At 49.9% G+C, this 17,400-nt stretch overlaps 1 protein-coding gene across 2 annotated transcripts; it reads left to right on the forward strand.

Moving 5' to 3' along the window:
* Positions 1–237: 237 nt before the first annotated feature.
* NPR2 (natriuretic peptide receptor 2) lies at positions 238–17,294 on the forward strand. Of its 2 annotated transcripts, none has more exons than XM_065879444.1 (22): positions 238–904; positions 1,730–1,935; positions 7,633–7,746; positions 8,050–8,185; positions 8,429–8,523; positions 8,752–8,884; positions 9,111–9,195; positions 9,436–9,556; positions 9,719–9,793; positions 10,003–10,080; positions 10,314–10,418; positions 10,536–10,607; positions 12,591–12,750; positions 12,930–13,085; positions 13,163–13,331; positions 13,489–13,635; positions 14,135–14,258; positions 14,477–14,545; positions 16,116–16,290; positions 16,362–16,460; positions 16,728–16,819; positions 16,953–17,294. In XM_065879444.1, the coding sequence occupies exons 1-22, from the start codon at positions 238–240 to the stop codon at positions 17,016–17,018; spliced, it is 3,144 nt and encodes a 1,047-aa protein (XP_065735516.1). In that variant the 3' UTR covers positions 17,019–17,294. The 2 variants fall into 2 exon arrangements, with proteins under 2 accessions (XP_065735516.1, XP_065735515.1); XM_065879443.1 differs by having other exon boundaries at positions 9,427–9,556; positions 16,953–17,018.
* The last annotated feature ends 106 nt before the right edge of the window (positions 17,295–17,400 follow it).

Consider the following 17,400-nt stretch of genomic DNA (forward strand, 5'->3'; position numbering starts at 1 on the left):
GCCCTCCTCCGTCCCTGCCCTAGGCTAGTGGACCCACTCCTTACCCACTCCCCAGGGCTTCCTCCCATCTCCTCCTCCCCGATTCCTGCCACTTTCTGTATCCCAGTCTACCTAGCTTATCCTCACTTCTTTCCCTGGCGGCCTTCCCCAGGTTCCAGGCTGGGCGGTGCTTGTGGCTCCCCCGTAGGCCAGAGTGGCCCCAGGTTCTGGGGTGGGTGGGGCCGCTGCTTTCTCCCCATGGCACTGCCATCACTCCTGCTGGTGGTGGCGGCCCTGGCAGGTGGGGTGCGTCCTCCAGGGACGCGGAACCTGACGCTGGCGGTGGTGCTGCCAGAACACAACCTGAGCTATGCCTGGGCCTGGCCACGGGTGGGTCCCGCTGTGGCACTCGCTGTGGAGGCGCTGGGCCGGGCGCTGCCCGTGGACCTACGGTTCGTCAGCTCTGAACTAGATGGCGCCTGCTCTGAGTACCTGGCCCCGCTGCGCGCTGTGGACCTCAAGCTCTACCACGATCCCGACCTTCTGTTGGGCCCCGGTTGCGTGTACCCCGCTGCCTCTGTGGCCCGCTTTGCCTCACATTGGCGCCTTCCCCTGCTGACTGCGGGTGCTGTGGCCTCTGGTTTTGCGGCTAAGAATGAGCATTATCGTACCCTGGTGCGCACTGGTCCCTCTGCTCCCAAGCTGGGTGAGTTTGTAGTGACGCTACATGGGCACTTCAATTGGACTGCCCGTGCTGCCTTGCTGTATCTGGATGCTCGCACAGATGACCGGCCTCACTACTTCACCATCGAGGGCGTCTTTGAGGCCCTGCAGGGCAGCAACCTCAGTGTGCAGCACCAGGTGTATGCCCGTGAGCCGGGGGGCCCTGAGCAGGCCACCCACTTCATCCGGGCCAACGGGCGCAGTGAGTGTGGCCCGGGCTACTTAGGGTCAGGGGAGGAGGGTCGCTGTGTCCCTGGAGCTGAGCACTGGGAAGCTGTAGATGGAGATAGCCGTGGAGGAGCCGAATGTGGTGGTTGGGATCAAGAAACACGTGTGGATGGAGCCCCTGGGAGGGGCTAAGGCGTTATGTTGGGGGGCTTGTGGATGTCACAGACAGATGTGAACAAGGAGTAAGATGGCCTGAGGGGAGGAGCTTGTGTCGGGGAGAGTGTGGGATTGGGGGAAGTTGAATTTGGGGAGCAGTGTGAGTTCCTTGGAGTAGTGAGTGTGGTTGATGGTCACTCCAAAATGTGTGCCTGTCTGTGAGCAGAGACTTCTCAGACTGGGCCGCCAGTACCCCTTGGTGGCATAAAAAGCGTGAAGACTCCATAAATGGGCTTTGCGGTGCAGCTGATTAGGTTGGGAAAGACAGGTAGAGCTCCCACTGAGAGAAGTTCTGAGCAGTCAGTGCCTTTGAGCTTAAGGAAAGACAGGGCAGAGTGGGGGAGTGAGGAGGGCTGGCGGGGAGCAGCAGGCAGGGCCCTGGGAAGAGGAGGGGCTTGAAGGATAGCTCCCTTCCTCTGGGGTCTGGAGTCAGGCTCTGACTTCTGCCAGATGGTCCATACGGTCTCAGGGTACTTATGACATAGACTCCAAGGGGGGAGGAATGGGGAGCATCTGCTGGGTGGTTGATAGATTAGGGCCTCTCTTCCTCGCTAAAGATGGGAATGCAGATGGTCAGAGAGGGGGCTGTCTAGGGTCCTGGATGCTTTCTCAGAGTGCCCCTCTGTCACGTACCTGCTCCCAGTTGTGTATATCTGCGGCCCTCTGGAGATGCTGCATGAGATCCTGCTTCAGGCCCAGAGGGAGAACCTGACCAACGGAGATTATGTCTTCTTTTACCTGGATGTCTTTGGGGAGAGTCTCCGTGCAGGCCCCACGCGCTCCACAGGCCGGCCGTGGCAGGACAATCGCACCTGGGAACAGGCCGAGGCCCTCAGAGAAGCTTTTCAGGTATCATTTGAGCCAAACTTGAAGGGAGCGGGGAGAGGACCTTTTTTGGGAATTCTCTGTCACAAGACCCCACAGAAACCCCAGCAAGAAGGCAAGAATTGTGAACCACAGGGGTGAAATGGATGGAGGCTTTCCAAGTCTAGTCTCACCTTTGTGGCTCTTTCTCAGTGTGTCTTCCAAGGCTACCTCCCAAGATCCTGGAACACTGACTTTTCCTAAGTACCAATGGTAGATATACCGTGGGGTGGGGGGAAAATTCAGGAAAAGATCTAGACCCCGCCCCTGGGAGGGCTTCCACCCTTTCTGGAGAGGCGAGGCATGATTGTGGTGCAGTTAGATACAGGTACAAGAAAGGATGTGATGATGTGTCCTGGAGCAGACACTAAGAACTTGAGTGGTTCAGAGGAGAGAGTCACTGTGGACTGGGTTTAGGGAAAGCTGTTATAAAGGAAGCAAGACTGTATGGTGACTTTAAAGATAGATGTCATGTTCCTAGTCAGAGTGGGAGAGAGGATGCAGGCAGCTGGAGCAAAGAAAAAAAGATGGGAATGGACATGTTTGGGAATCCAAGAAGATACTGACCTGACAAGAAAGAATGGTTCACTAGGAGCACATTATAGGAAATAATGCTGCAGAGGTAGATTCAGATTAAGGAGAGCTCTGAACCTAAGACTGAGGCACTTGGACTTGAATGGTGGGGTCTTTAAAGTTTTTTTGTGACGAGAAATATACTGACAGAACTCAGGTTGGATTAGAAGAGGAGGAGACAGTGAGGCCACCTGCAATAGGTTAGAATGCGGTATGGAGGTATGGGCTTGAACTATGGTGATGATAGCAGGAATGAAAAGAGATGGACATGAGAAACAGTTCGTAGGGAAAATTGACATGACTGTCTTCACTTCACTTCTCTGCTCAAAACTTTCAATGACTTATTTCCTACAGAATAAAGTCCTGACTCCTTATCATGACATTTAAGATTTTATACAGTCCTCAACCCACTTTTAAAATCTTACCTCCCAGTACTGCTGAGTACTCCAGCCGGCTAGACCTTGCTCAGACCTGCTACCTCGGGCCTCCCTGCCCCCCTGCCTTTGTGCTCTTTGCTGCTTTTGTCCACAGTGGTCTTCCTCCCCTTACCCCAAATCTCTCTCTCTCAAAATCATACCCATGAATTGCTCCCCGATTCTCCCACCATTTTTTCACTTACTTATGTACATAAGTACTTTTTAAAACTTATTTATGCATACCCCCTTCTTATCCCAAAAAGGATTTGAGGTGGTGTGTAGGATAACCTTAAGGTCTTTTCAGCCCTGAGATTCTTTGACTCTAAGTAGATGTGTATAAAGGGCTGGACTTGGGTGGCCACCTTCTCCAATGAGTAAGGTTTTATGTGGCTGTGATTATATATTTGGTAGTGTCTGACTGTGAATGACATATCTGTTTGCATGCCTGAGTATAAGTCTGTGACCGTCACACTTGAACACGGGCAGTGGCAGGACAGGTCTTGTTGCTGCTGAACTTTTGCCTAAAACGACCTTCTCACCTTTGTGTGTCTGGATAATGCTTGTGTATTCTATAATACTCAAATCAGTTATTTTCCCTTCTAGGAAACAATCCCTGAATCCTCAGGTTGGACTGAATTTCCCACTCTTGTGCCTATCTCTATCTCCTCTAGAACTTACAACATTATTCAGTCAATGTTTGATTCATCTGAAGACTGACTCATTCTGTTAGTGTTTACTTAGCTAGCACCTGTTATGTCCTAGTCACTGTGCGAGGTGCTAGTATACAGCAGAGAACATAACAGATGTCCCTGCCTTTTGGAGCCTACATTCAGTAGAACAGACAGACATAAACAAGCAATAGATACAAACATAGAACAAACTGTGATGTGTTACTTAAAAAGAGAAAAAAAGCATAGCGTGGTATGAGAGGAGAGTATCGGGGGGTTGTGCTTTAGCTAGTGTGGTCAAGGAGGGTCTCTCTAACCCTCCCAGATGGGAAGACTCCACAGGCTTCTGGGCCATACTCTCTTTGTGGAGGGAACACCTCTCTTCTTGTGGGAGAATTCCTACCAGCCAAGGGGCCCCAGCACTTAGGGTAGGAGGAGGAGGGATCTAGTCTGCTAACAATTAGTTACATACAGTTGACTCTCGAACACTGTGGGGGTTAGGGGCACCCACCCTCCATGCAGTCGAAAATCTGAGTATAACTTTACAGTCAGGCTTCCCTCTTGGAGGTTCCATCCACAACTGTGGATTGAACCAAGTGTAGATCATGTAGTACCATGGTCTGCGTTTATTGAAAAAAATCTGCATATCAGTGGACCCGTGCAGTCCAAACCCAGGTTTTTCCAGGGTGAACTGTAAAGTAATTCTCAGCTCTCCCACTCACTGTAGGCATTACTCAGACAGAAAAACAAAGAGGGAGGTTTTGCTACAATATAAGAGAAGGGGCAGTCAAGAATACGCTGAGGGGAAAATCAAAGGGAAGTTGTGTGGTCAGCTCCAGACAAGGGTGAAAGAGCAGAGAGCCCACACCCCAGAGATACCTGGCCCACTGGGGTCCCAGAGCAGGCCAGCCTGGAAAAGGTGGCGGCAGAGGTGAGGAGTCCCTGATATAGATGCCCGCAGCCTTTCCAGGAGGGTGTCATGCCCAAGGAAGGGGTCCCAGCTCATGCTGGATACTAACGATTGGGGGAGAGGACTCTAAAATTAAATATGTTGCTATGATTTTTCTCCCTCATTGAACCATAGCCGCTTGAGGGCAGGGATCCTGCTTGTCTTTGTATTCTGTGTGCCTAGCACGTTTGTGGAATTGAATCAATGTGTGTGTTGGGAAGAGGGGGGATGGGGTTAGGAATTCATTTAGACAGGAGTAGAGCTGGCAGGTACTGTAAACCAAGATGATCAACCAGGAAAGGGAAGAATAAGTAGATACGGTGGAACTAACCAAATGACTAGGCTCTAAGGATCCAGAGGCTCTGTCTGGACATTTGAGGACATTCTACAGGGTCAGAAGCCCAGGCAGAAGCCACAAACTAGGTGACCAGCATGAGACTGGGTTACAGATGGGGGACACCAGCGGCTAGAACGGAAGTAAGCAGTAAACCAAGGGCCGTGGAAGGCAGCATCTCTTGTGGAGACCATTCTGTTAATTTAGGCCACTGTTAACAGCGCCTCCTGCGGCAGCCAGAGTGGGTCTGGGTGTGGGTGGGCCCACAGGCAGAGCCAGGCGTCTGCTGCCCTCGCACATTTCCCAGGCGCCCTCCTGGCTTCCACCCACCGCTGTACCCATTTTGGCAGCCTTTGCTTTTTTTTTTTTTTTTTTTCCCGCCTGGGGTCCCCTGTGGAATGGGACACAGTTACCTACCTTTACCTTCTCTCTAGTCCCTGAGCAAGAACAGAAATTCTTTGGAAGTTCTTCTGCTTCTCTCTCTTTTTTTTAGTAGCTGGTAACCACAGCAAAACAGAGTCGAGCATAGCAGTTCTCAAAGTGTGGTCTTGGGATCCTGGGGGCCCCTGGAATCCTTTTTTAGGGGGACCATGAGGGCAAAACTAGTTTAAAAATAATACTAAGGTGTTATTTGCCTCCGTCACTCTCATTCTTCCATGATTGTACAGTGGAGTTTTCCAGAGGTTATGTGATGTGTGATGATGTCATCATTCTGGCAGCTATAGGAGGTGTGCTTGTGTATTCTTGTGTTTTAAAACTTTGTCAGTTTTAATTTCTCATATGGTAAATATTGGTAGATGTCATCCAAACAAACAAAAGCTCCTTGGGGTCCTCAATAATTTTTAGTAGCGTAAAGGGGTCATGAGACCAAAAAGATTGAGAACTGCTAGTCTAGCAAAGAAACAAACCTAGGCAATTACTTTTTAAAAAGCATTGAAAACCTATTATCAATCTTTATAATGAAATAGACATTGTGTGAAGCCTGATCTTTTCAAGTTTTTTAACTAACTTTTTACATTTTTGGTCAACCATATCCTACCCTTCTATTTTTCTTTTATTCTTTGAATAAAGATCTCTTTGAATAGGTGTTACTGAACGAACCCTTCCAGCTCCACCCTCAGTCTCCCTCTCCTTTTTAATTCTGCCTGACAGTGGGAGAGTATTAGCAGTGTGTGATCCAGCATCCAAACGCTCCAGTAAGAATAATTACATCATGAAGTAGACTCCAGTCTAATATAATCAATGTGTGTTAGAGACTGACTTCATTATTTCCTACCTGGAATGAATTGATCTATAATAGATCGTAAGTGATATATCTAGTATCCCTATGGTGCTTTCTATGACAGGAATTAACACAACTGGTAGAAACGGCTAGTTTTATTTTTTTAAAGAATCAATTTTATTTATTATATTTATTTTTTGGTTGCATTGGGTCTTCGTTGCTGCACATGGGCTTTCTGTAGTTGTGGCGAGGGGGGGCTACTCCTCGTTGCGGTGTGCGGGTTTCTCATTGCGTTGGCTTCTCTTGTTGTGGAGCACGGGCTCTCGGCGCATGGGCTTCAGTAGTTGTGGCACGCGGGCTCAGTAGTTGTGGCTCGCGGGATCTAGAGCACAGGCTCAGTAGTTGTGGCGCACGGGTTTAGTTGCTCTGCGGCACGTGGCATCCTCCCCGGCCAGGGATCGAACCTGTGTCCCCTGCCTTGGCAGGTGGACTCCTAACCACTGCGCCACCAGGGAAGTCCCCAAACGACTAGTTTTAATCTCTCATTTCACAAAGTCATGTTTCACAAAATATATTGATCTGAAGTCTTTCCCCAAAGTTGCAGTGCCAGTTTCCTGACGAAGGCAGAGGCTGGTCTCAGTGATTGTGGAGGCCTGAGGTGGAGGCAGAGGCCAAGAAGTGGGAAGTGTGTGAGGCCACTGGGCCAGTGGGAGCCAGGCAGGCATCCCAGTGAAAGACAGAGACATGCTGACTGTGGCCAATGAGAAGTGTGCATGACTGAGACCGTGTGTGCCACTGGCTTATCTATGAGATGTGTGTGGGCATGTGACTGTGTGTTTTCCTTGTGACTCATGATGTGCGGGACTATGCCAGTATGCAGGACTGCATATAGTGGGTGTTCCATGCACATTAAAGGAGCCGGCTCATGGCTTTTTACAGATGGAATCACTCTCTCAAAGGATTTCCCCCAGTTGTCATAGGACCTGAAATCTCTAATTCACTGGGTGGAGGCACTGTGCTCAAGTGGCCCAAATGAAAATGTAAACATTTTACTGATAACATTAGCAGTAATTAACACCAGGGAGAGGAGCTGTTGCTCAGTGTTGTCCTTGCCAGTAAACAGGTACCCAGAAAGGATGGGACAGAGGAGCTGTGAGTGTTATGGCAGCCCTGCTGGGAGGCCTGGGCGGTAGTAGGGGCTTCAGGACGATGAGGAGCCCAGTTTGGGGGATGGAGTTGACTTCATGTATTTCCCAGTCTCCACCTTCCCAGAACCATCCTATCTATCTATCTTGTATGGAGGTATGCCACCTGCTGTCCCCAGAGCATTAAACATACACACACACACACACACACACACACACACACACACACACGAGTTTAGTATCCTCTCGGCCTTCAGAGTCACCCATGTACATTTTATATCATGTATATTTCAGCAAGTTTCCCTGTCCTGCTTCCTCTCTTCCCCTAATGCCCATCTTGAATCATTTCCACTCTCCCATGTGCTGTTGGTACAGATGGTATTGGTCATCACATACCGAGAACCCCCGAATCCTGAGTATCAGGAATTCCAGAATCGTCTTCTGATAAGAGCTCGGGAAGACTTTGGTGTGGAGCTGGCCCCTTCCCTCGTAAGTAGATCTCTCTTTCCCCGAGAATCAGGCCAGACTTTGAGGAAAGCCTCTTCTCCCTAACTCAGAATCAAGCCTTGGCCATGGAGCCAGCCCTACTTTGGGGGCTGTCCACTTCCATTCAGGATTTTCTCTTCTGCCTTAGTGTTCAGTGAGGTAGGGGTGGCACCTTAGGAATGAGAGGAGGGAAGAAAGCAAACCAGAGCGAGGAGAGGTAGAAGGAGACCCCAGAGATGGAAAAGGGGGCTGGGGAAGGGGCCTGGCAGGACCTTTGGAGAGCACTGCTGAAGTTACCACCCCCAGATGAACCTCATTGCTGGCTGCTTCTACGATGGGATCCTGCTATATGCTGAAGTCCTGAATGAGACAATACAGGAAGGAGGCACCCGGGAAGATGGACTTCGAATTGTCGAGAAGATGCAAGGAAGAAGATACCATGGTAATGGAGAGGGTCAGTTGGAGGCCAGAGTGCCGCTGTCACGCTCAGGAGTGGAGTGGGCAGAAGAAAACACAGACACCAGGGGCAGGAGGGAGAGTTAGTAGGGGTCAGAGAACATGGCAGAGGTGGACACATATTAAGAATGGGGGCAGGGACAGACTGTGAGGTGACTGGAGGGATTGGGAGGATAGGAGAGGGGCCTAGGGTAGATCTCAAAGTAAGGGGTACTCCTTTCTGTCTTAGGTGTAACTGGACTGGTTGTTATGGACAAGAACAATGACCGGGAGACTGATTTTGTCCTGTGGGCCATGGGAGACCTGGATTCTGGGGACTTTCAGGTGATGGGGGATGAGGCAGGGAGGAGAGTGGGGGGCTTGCAAACCCAGCTTTCAGGGGGTCAACGGGGGCAGAATCACAGGTTCTAGAGGCAGGGACTTATTTCCTCTGCTGGAGCTGCTTTGGTGGGTGGGCGGTAGGATGGGGAGAAAAGCACCCAAGTAGCTGGGTTTGGGGGGAGGAGGCTGGTGGGAGCAGGCCTGTGGGCCCTGTTTTCTCCTTCCTCACAGCCTGCAGCCCACTACTCGGGAGCCGAAAAGCAGATTTGGTGGACAGGACGGCCCATCCCCTGGGTGAAGGGGGCCCCCCCCTTGGACAATCCCCCCTGTGCCTTTGACTTGGACGACCCATCCTGTGATAAAAGTGGGTGTGTGCAGGGACTGGGAGCAATCCTTCCTCCCTTGACCTTCCATTCTTTCACCTCCTCCTCACGGGCTCCCCCACCCTTAGCTCTATATCACCTGTTCTCCTATGCCCCCTGCCTGCTTCTTTACCTCTCGAGATCTGTCTGCTCCCTGCACCTAAGAGCATCCCCCTCCCCGTTCACAGCACCACACACAGTCTTTCTCAGGGCCCCCTCTCCCTTCAGCCCCACTTTCCACTCTGGCAATCGTGGCTCTGGGCACAGGAATCACCTTCATCATGTTTGGCGTTTCCAGCTTCCTCATTTTCCGGTGAGTTCTGGGCTTTCCGCTGACCTACTCCCTCCCTCCCATTTCCACACAGCCTTCTGGCTGAGGCCAGGAGGCCCCTAGAACACGGGGGAGGGAATGCATCCCTCTCTCTCAGTCCTGTGTCTGGGGCGTGACAACCGCAGCTTCAGGAGCTGCCGGGAAGTCTCTGCAACCCCGCTGTTGGCTTCTGGGGTGGTAGGATTGGGCTTGCCAGTCAACTGAGGTGTGCAGTCCTTACAGAAAACTGATGCTGGAGAAAGAGCTGGCTAGCATGTTGTGGCGCATTCGCTGGGAGGAGCTGCAATTTGGCAATTCAGAGCGATACCATAAAGGTGCAGGCAGTCGTCTCACACTGTCGCTGGTGAGCCCTCGTCTCAGCTGTCCCTCTGCTTCCCTCTGAGTGCCTGTCCTTTCGTACCCTGGACCTTTCCCAGCACATCAGCCTGTAATGATAGCACCTGCACTACCACCACCATCTAATGTTCCTTTCATCCTTCCGCCTCCATGTTGCCCTTGGCCCCAGCGGGGATCCAGTTACGGCTCGCTCATGACAGCCCATGGGAAATACCAGATCTTTGCCAACACCGGTCACTTCAAGGTGAACAGTCGTCCACTTGTTCTGGTCCCCACCATTTCATTCTGTCTCATCCACATCTATCACCTCTTCCCGTGACCCTCTGCTCCTCATAACCCTCCTCTCTGTCCAGCTGATCTCCTGGATGCTCCCACAGTTCTCCAGTCTTTCCCAGCACCCAGAGACCCTTTCTGATATTAATGTCCCTCTTCCCCTTTCACTCCCACCATCAGGGAAATGTTGTTGCCATCAAACATGTGAATAAGAAGCGCATTGAGCTGACCCGGCAGGTTCTGTTTGAACTCAAACATGTAAGTCATGGTGTATGGGTTGAGGGCCAGGGGTAAATAAGAATGGGGAAGGGGAAGGGGAAGGGGAGGACTAGGGAACAGTAAAATTGGCTAGGAGGGCAATGGGTTTATTTATAAATGATTTCAAGTTGTAAAGACAATTAAGAGAAAGGTCCTCTCATGTAGTGGTAGATTTCTGTATCTAATTTTTAGCTCTTTCAATTCTCTTTTTCTTCCTTTTTTTTTTTTCCTAGATGAGAGATGTTCAGTTCAACCATCTCACTCGCTTCATTGGCGCCTGCATAGACCCTCCCAACATTTGCATCGTCACCGAGTATTGTCCTCGTGGGAGTTTACAGGTGACGGATATAGGTGGGGATTATAGGGGCAGGGGAGATAGGCCCAAAGTTACACTGACTGTGCAGGTAATAGTGGGGCTAGGAAAGTCACATAATCTATTCCATGTCACTTACCAGGATATTCTGGAAAATGATAGCATCAACTTGGATTGGATGTTTCGTTACTCACTCATTAATGACCTCGTTAAGGTGAGTCTTCCCCACTCCTCCTTGAGTTCATCCACTTTAAAATGCCTCCCTCTTTCTATCTTTGCTTATGATTTCTCTTCCTAGTCTAAAAATTCCATCTCTCCATTTCCCCTTATTCTTAAGGTTGGGTAATAATGGGTAAACAATGGATTTGGGGCTTTTAATTGGGGGGAATGAGTTTTATCTGCCACAAAGAGTCCTGTACTTGTAGAGAACTTTTGTCTTCCTGCCCTAGCTCAAATCTCAGATCTCAAATATCTCAAATCTCTCTCCATCATCTTTTCTTTTTCCTCCAAGAGTTTATATTAAAATCTCTTAGCAGGGAAAAATTAATGGGGTCTCCAAACATTTATCTTCGATTTTTTTTCCTCATCATTTACTCTCTAACCAATATTTCACGTATCTGCTCTTTTGTTCAGAAAAACTGAAATTCGAAATGAACATTTATTAGTAAAACTAAGAGAAGCCAAGGAAAATTATACTAAATGTTTGGTATCTTCTAATATATTAGGTTTCAGCTATTTTCAAGTGACCCAGAGGTCTATGGATTTGTGAAGGCATAAATTTGAATCTTGCACAGGTGGGACAGGTGTTTAGAAGCAAGTCCCCTAGCCAGTGAGCTAGCCTAGTGGATCACCTGTACCACACCTGGAGCTGGCTTTGGTTTCTCTGCATAGTTTTCAAGAGGTTATTTAAAAAATTGTGTGTGTGTGTTAAAGTTTGCCGTCAAGTCAGAGATAAAATATTAGGTAAAGTTGATGTGGTGCTCAGCTGGAGGTGTGATGATAAATGTAAGAAAAACATGACTCTTGAGAGAACAGTGATTTGATGGAAAGGTGATTTAGAACAAAGCCAGAAGCCTAACATCTGTATTCACGAGTTTGGAGATTCCCAAAGGTTTGTTGATATCAAGATGAAACGAATAAAAAGGAAGAGTTCACAGAGACTAGAGTTTTGAGTTGTTTAAGCCCAGAGCTAAACATTTAAAGGAGGTTAGCATACAGGACGCCGTATCCTTTTTCGGTTCCACCTGAACTGACTTCCCAGGGGAAGCACCACTCTGCCTTCTTAGGACCTGCCTTAGAGTCCCTCACAGGCAGCCTTTCTCTCCATTCTGGCCCCAGGGGGGCCAGAAGTTTCAGGCTTCTACATTGGCTTGGTAGCTACCTCCTACCTTTGTCCATTTCCCAGGTTTTTCTAATTTACTATTTTCTCCACTTTCTCTCTGGCCCGACATCCCCTGTAGTAGATCGCTTTCCTCCTCTATCTCGACTTGCCTGCCTATACATGGTTGTATGTTAAAGTTTACAACTGGCTAGTCTTCCTTGGTGCATCCAGGTACTCTTGATACCTGGATCTCAAGCCATGTCTTCCTGAGTAGTGGCCAAGCATTTGAGGCCACCATGGGTGTTGTATTCTTGGAGTTCACCCTCAGAGTTCTGATCCCTTCATTAATCAGAAGACAGACCGCCCTTTCCAGGGTGATAACTGATAGCTCCCCTTGTCCTTCCTCTTAAGCATGTCTCCTATCCCTGGTGCTTGGGTGCCGATATATTGCTTAAGGTACCAGGAAGAGACGACTCTCCTATTTTGCCTGCTTCCTGGGGTGGAAACTGTACAAAGGATGCATTCCGAAATTAGCTTATTGTTTTTATGGTCCCGAGATCTTTTTTTTTCTTTTTTTTTTGCGGTACGCGGGCCTCTCACTGTTGTGGCCTCTCCCGTTGCGGAGCACAGGCTCCGGACGCGCAGGCTCAGCGGCCATGGCTCACGGGCCCAGCCGCTCCACGGCATGCGGGGTCTCCCCGGACCGGGGCACGAACCCGTGTCCCCCGCATCGGCAGGCGGACTCCCAACCACTGCGCCACCAGGGAAGCCCATGGTCCCAAGATCTTTAGACAGCTAGCTAATGTCCATCTCACGGAGAGGGGGTATCCCAAGCCAGATATGATCCAATCCCATGACTTGATCTGTATCCTGCAGGGCATGGCCTTTCTCCATAACAGCATTATTGCATCCCATGGGAGTCTCAAGTCCTCCAACTGTGTGGTGGATAGTCGTTTTGTGCTCAAAATCACAGACTATGGCCTGGCCAGCTTCCGATCAACTGCTGAACCTGATGACAACCACGCCCTCTATGCCAGTGAGGCCTTCCCCCACAATCTGCTTTTACATTGCTCCCCCGGCCCTGATCATTTCCACCTAGGGAGGGTGGGAGAGGGAGACGGAGTGACAGTAATACGGCGAGCATTATAGGAATGAGGCCAGGTGGGCTGGGGGATTTCCTTTTTGAGGACCTGGCCGCCTGTTCCCTCTTTTCAGAGAAGCTGTGGACTGCCCCAGAACTGCTCAGTGGGAACCCCTTGCCAACCACAGGCATGCAGAAGGCCGATGTCTATAGCTTTGGGATCATCTTACAGGAGATAGCCCTTCGCAGTGGTCCTTTCTACTTGGAGGGCCTGGACCTCAGCCCCAAAGGTGAGAGTCAATCTACGACCCAGAGCCTCCTCTACTTAGGGGACCTGTTCTTCATCCAAACCCTTTATCACCCTCAGAGATTGTCCAGAAGGTCCGAAATGGTCAGCGGCCTTATTTCCGGCCGAGCATCGACCGGACCCAACTGAACGAAGAGCTGGTTTTGCTGATGGAGCGGTGTTGGGCCCAGGACGCAGCTGAGCGACCAGACTTTGGACAGATTAAGGGCTTCATTCGCCGCTTTAACAAGTGAGAGGGCACTATGGTGCAGGAGCTCCCCGGGGCTAGAACACATCAGTCTTAGTGGGTGAGGTGGGGTTGGTGGGGCCGAGAGGGTGGGTTGGGTAGAAAGCCCTGGGGGTCTTGAGCATCTTGGAGCAGGTACCCTATCCTGGCCTCCTTCCAGGGAGGGTGGCACCAGCATACTGGACAACCTCCTATTGCGCATGGAACAGTATGCCAACAACCTGGAGAAGCTGGTGGAGGAACGCACACAGGCCTACCTGGAGGAGAAACGCAAGGCTGAGGCTCTGCTCTACCAAATTCTACCCCAGTGAGACTCCTGTCCCCCTTCCTGAATTTTCCTGTGGTATTCTTCTGTTGGTTTCTGCCTAATCAAGCTCCTGAGAACTCACTTCCCAACCCTTAGAATGCTGCTTTGTTACATCTTGCTACCATGAGCCCATTCTGGCTCTAGACCGTGTGTTTTCACTCTGTCTCCAAATGAGGTGTGCTGCCTTCTTCCTGGCTTCCCATCCCTTCTTCTTAGGACACTGCTCTACCAGACCTTTGCTCCAGCAAGTGTATGTAGAACAATCCCAACTTGAGACCTTTAGCCCACATCCCCAGGGATCCCCTTCCAACCCCACACCACCTGTACACCTTACCTTGCCCTGGACTGTAATGTCTTCCCAGCCACCTTCCTTCTCCTCCACCAGGCTCAGCTTTCATGTTAGAACTCATCTCTGCTCCAGCCATACACTCCTTTCCTCTCTCTCTCCCTCCCACCCTCTTTCTCTGAGTTTGGCTCAAACTGTACCTTTGCTTCCTAGTTCAGTGGCAGAGCAGTTAAAACGGGGAGAGACCGTACAGGCCGAGGCCTTTGACAGCGTTACCATCTACTTCAGTGACATCGTTGGCTTCACAGCTTTGTCAGCAGAGAGCACCCCCATGCAGGTGAGAGCCAGGTGAGGGGCAGAGGGTGGGGTAGAGACCTGCAGGAGCTTCACTGGGGCATAGAGATCCTTGATAATAGGGAAGATTAGCTTGGTCTGTAGTTTCCATATCTTGTTATGGCTTGTGTGTTAAGAATTCTTAGAAAGTTGGACAGTCTTAGTTGGACAGTCTTAGAAAGTTGGAAAGTCTTAAGGCCTCTACTTTCCCATCCCTGTTAGGTGGTGACACTTCTTAATGATCTGTATACCTGCTTTGATGCCATAATTGACAACTTTGACGTCTACAAGGTGAGAGCTGGGGCTGCCCTTACGCTGACACTCTTTTAAAACCCAGTCTGCCTGAATCCCACATGCCTTACCTGCTCCAGGGTCAGTTTTCCTGCCTGGGTCTCCAGCATCCTAGTGCTAGAGTACCCTTTGTAGACAAATGAGGCTCTGGCACTGTAATTGTACATTCCCGTCTAATCTCCTGTGAATCCTTAAGGCTTGCCTAATCGGAGCCATCCCAAGATCTAGCCCCTGTCTGCCACTCTTTGCCTGGGGGTATAGGCATAGCCTCGTCATCTTTTCTCTTCTCTTCATCCACTCCAGACATGGAGGAATCATACAGGATGTGGGTATAGAATGATTTATTGGGGTGAGGGACAAGCTATGGAGTGAAAGCTTTTTGTTGAAGTCATTGAGTTGGCACAGGGTAGGCTTTATTGTGCTTGGGAGTAAAAATGATCGGGCTTTGTGACCAACCGTGTGGCCTTAGGCAAGTAACAGAAGCTCCCTGAGCCTCAGATGTTTTATCTGTATGATGGGAATAATAAATTTATTGTGGAAAATGCCTAATATTGTACAGATAGTATTTATTACCCACTCCTGTCCCTTCCCTTTGGACTTACTCTGCCATCTCTGTTATTACTGTAACAAAGAACTCCCATAAACCCTTTACTTGCATTCACCAATTGTTTATATTTTCCCCCATTTGCTTTATTTAAAAAAAAAATCTATGTATCCATATATTATTTTCTGAACCTTTTGCAAGTAAGTTTCAGACACAGTGCCCCCTTTTTAAAAGAAATAAATTTATTTTATTTTTAGCTGCGTTGGGTCTTTGTTGCACACGGGCTTTCTCTAGTTGTGGTGAGCGGGGGCTGCTCTTCGTTGTGGTGCACGTTGCAGTGGCTTCTCTTGCTGCGGAGCACGGGCTCTAGGCTCGCGGGCTCTAGAGCACAGGCTCAGTAGTTGTGGCGCACGGGTTTAGTTGCTTCCCGGCATGTGGGATCTTCCCGCACCAGGGCTCGAACCCATATTCCCTGCATTGGCAGGCAGATTCTTAACCACTAGGCCACCAGGGAAGCCCCACAGTGCCCCTTTATCCCTAAACAGGTCAGTGTGTAGTTCCTAAAAACAAGGACCTTCTCTTACACAGCTTCAGTACAATTAACGAAGCCAAGTGCCTGCTTTCTTACCTTTGACACTTTAGGCTGTCTGAGGCTCATTTCACTGGGCCTCGTTGACCTCCCCACCAGCTTCTGTGCTCTTCAGGGCAGCCCTGTTGTCTTGCTTCCCATTTCCTGACAGCAGAGCCTATTTGACCATGTCCTGTTGCAGACAGGGTGTCCATTCAGCAGACATTTGTAGAGTATTCGCCAGGTGCTGGGATGGGCAGGAGGATTTACAGATTCCCTTGACTTCCCCTTCTCCCAGATTCTCAGGACCATGGCACTTACTTTCTAGTCAATGTTCTGGCCCCCAGGCTGTCAGGATGTCAGGATGACTCATAGTGGTACCCAGCTTGTCTCCTTCTGCCCTTCCCCATCCCCACTGATACAGATAGAGGTGACCTTTTCATCCCCCTCTCAATCAGGTAGAGACGATTGGAGATGCCTACATGGTGGTATCTGGTCTCCCAGGCAGAAATGGTCAGCGCCATGCCCCGGAAATTGCTCGTATGGCCCTGGCATTACTGGATGCGGTTTCTTCCTTCCGCATCCGCCACCGACCCCATGACCAGCTGAGGCTACGCATAGGGGTCCACACGGGTAAGGCTGACTCTCACTCCTGTCCTCATATCGACTTTTCCCAGGCTCTCCCAACCTATTTCTTCTCACAGGGCCCGTCTGTGCTGGGGTCGTTGGCCTGAAGATGCCCCGCTACTGTCTTTTTGGAGACACAGTGAACACTGCTTCCCGAATGGAGTCTAATGGTCAAGGTGAGACATTAGCCCTCAACCCCAGCATCAGCCTCAACCTGTGTTGGCCTTTTCTTCTTTTCAGAGTTCCTCCAAATCTCATTCTGAGAGACCACAGTTCCTGATTGCCCCATCCTTGGACATATTTTGGTTCTAGTGCATGTGCCCTGGGAAGACTGAGACCCTCCTGAGGGATGGTGGTTGGGTAAAGCTCTCTCCGATCCTGCCAGTTCTTCGGTTGCCTTTTCTTTGATTCTTCTTTCCATCATTTCCCCTATCCCACCCCAGCCCTTAAGATTCATGTCTCCTCTACCACCAAGGATGCCCTGGATGAGCTAGGATGCTTCCAGCTAGAGCTTCGAGGGGATGTGGAGATGAAGGTGATGGCAGGCCATGGGGAGGGAGTCATGGAATGGGAGGATGAACACAATCACGGGGTTTGTGGGGGGAAGGGAGGGAGATATGAGGAATAACATAGAAGAATCTGAATTATCTCTACTTCTCCGCTTCCAGGGAAAAGGAAAGATGCGAACTTACTGGCTCCTAGGAGAGCAGAAAGGACCTGCTGGGCTCCTGTAAACCCCACTTCTTCCCAAGTCAGACAATCCCCTGCTGCTGGTACCCGGGTAGGCAGTGGCCATCATCTCTCCACATAGCAGAAGTGGACATTGTCACATGAGATGGAAACCAACATGCACAAAACCCCCAACTTATATGGAAGTTGCTGCCCTTTGCAGCCCAGCCTTGTACATATACCTGTTCCTCTCTGGCCTGGTTCCTTTCCTCCCTACCTTCTGTAAATATCTGTATCTAAACCAGAATATTTTGGCCAAATATAAAACAAACAAAACCAGTCATGGTGACATAGTCTGTGTTAGGGGCAACTCCAAGGAAAGGTTATGGGGTATGGACACGGTAACTCACAGAATCACTGAATGAGCAGTCTCAGGATGAGAGAGAA

Source organism: Phocoena phocoena, chromosome 6 (assembly GCF_963924675.1).
Source record: "Phocoena phocoena chromosome 6, mPhoPho1.1, whole genome shotgun sequence".
NCBI classification, from domain to species: Eukaryota; Metazoa; Chordata; class Mammalia; order Artiodactyla; family Phocoenidae; genus Phocoena; species Phocoena phocoena.

Excerpts from the sequence above, each read along its gene's own strand:
- NPR2 (XM_065879443.1), top strand. The coding sequence starts at position 238 with ATGGCACTGCCATCACTCCTGCTGGTGGTGGCGGCCCTGGCAGGTGGG. Across the intron at positions 10,419-10,535 it reads GTCCTCGTGGGAGTTTACAG|GATATTCTGGAAAATGATAG; the intron begins GTGACGGATATA and ends GTCACTTACCAG. Across the intron at positions 13,636-14,134 it reads CTCTACCAAATTCTACCCCA|TTCAGTGGCAGAGCAGTTAA; the intron begins GTGAGACTCCTG and ends TTTGCTTCCTAG.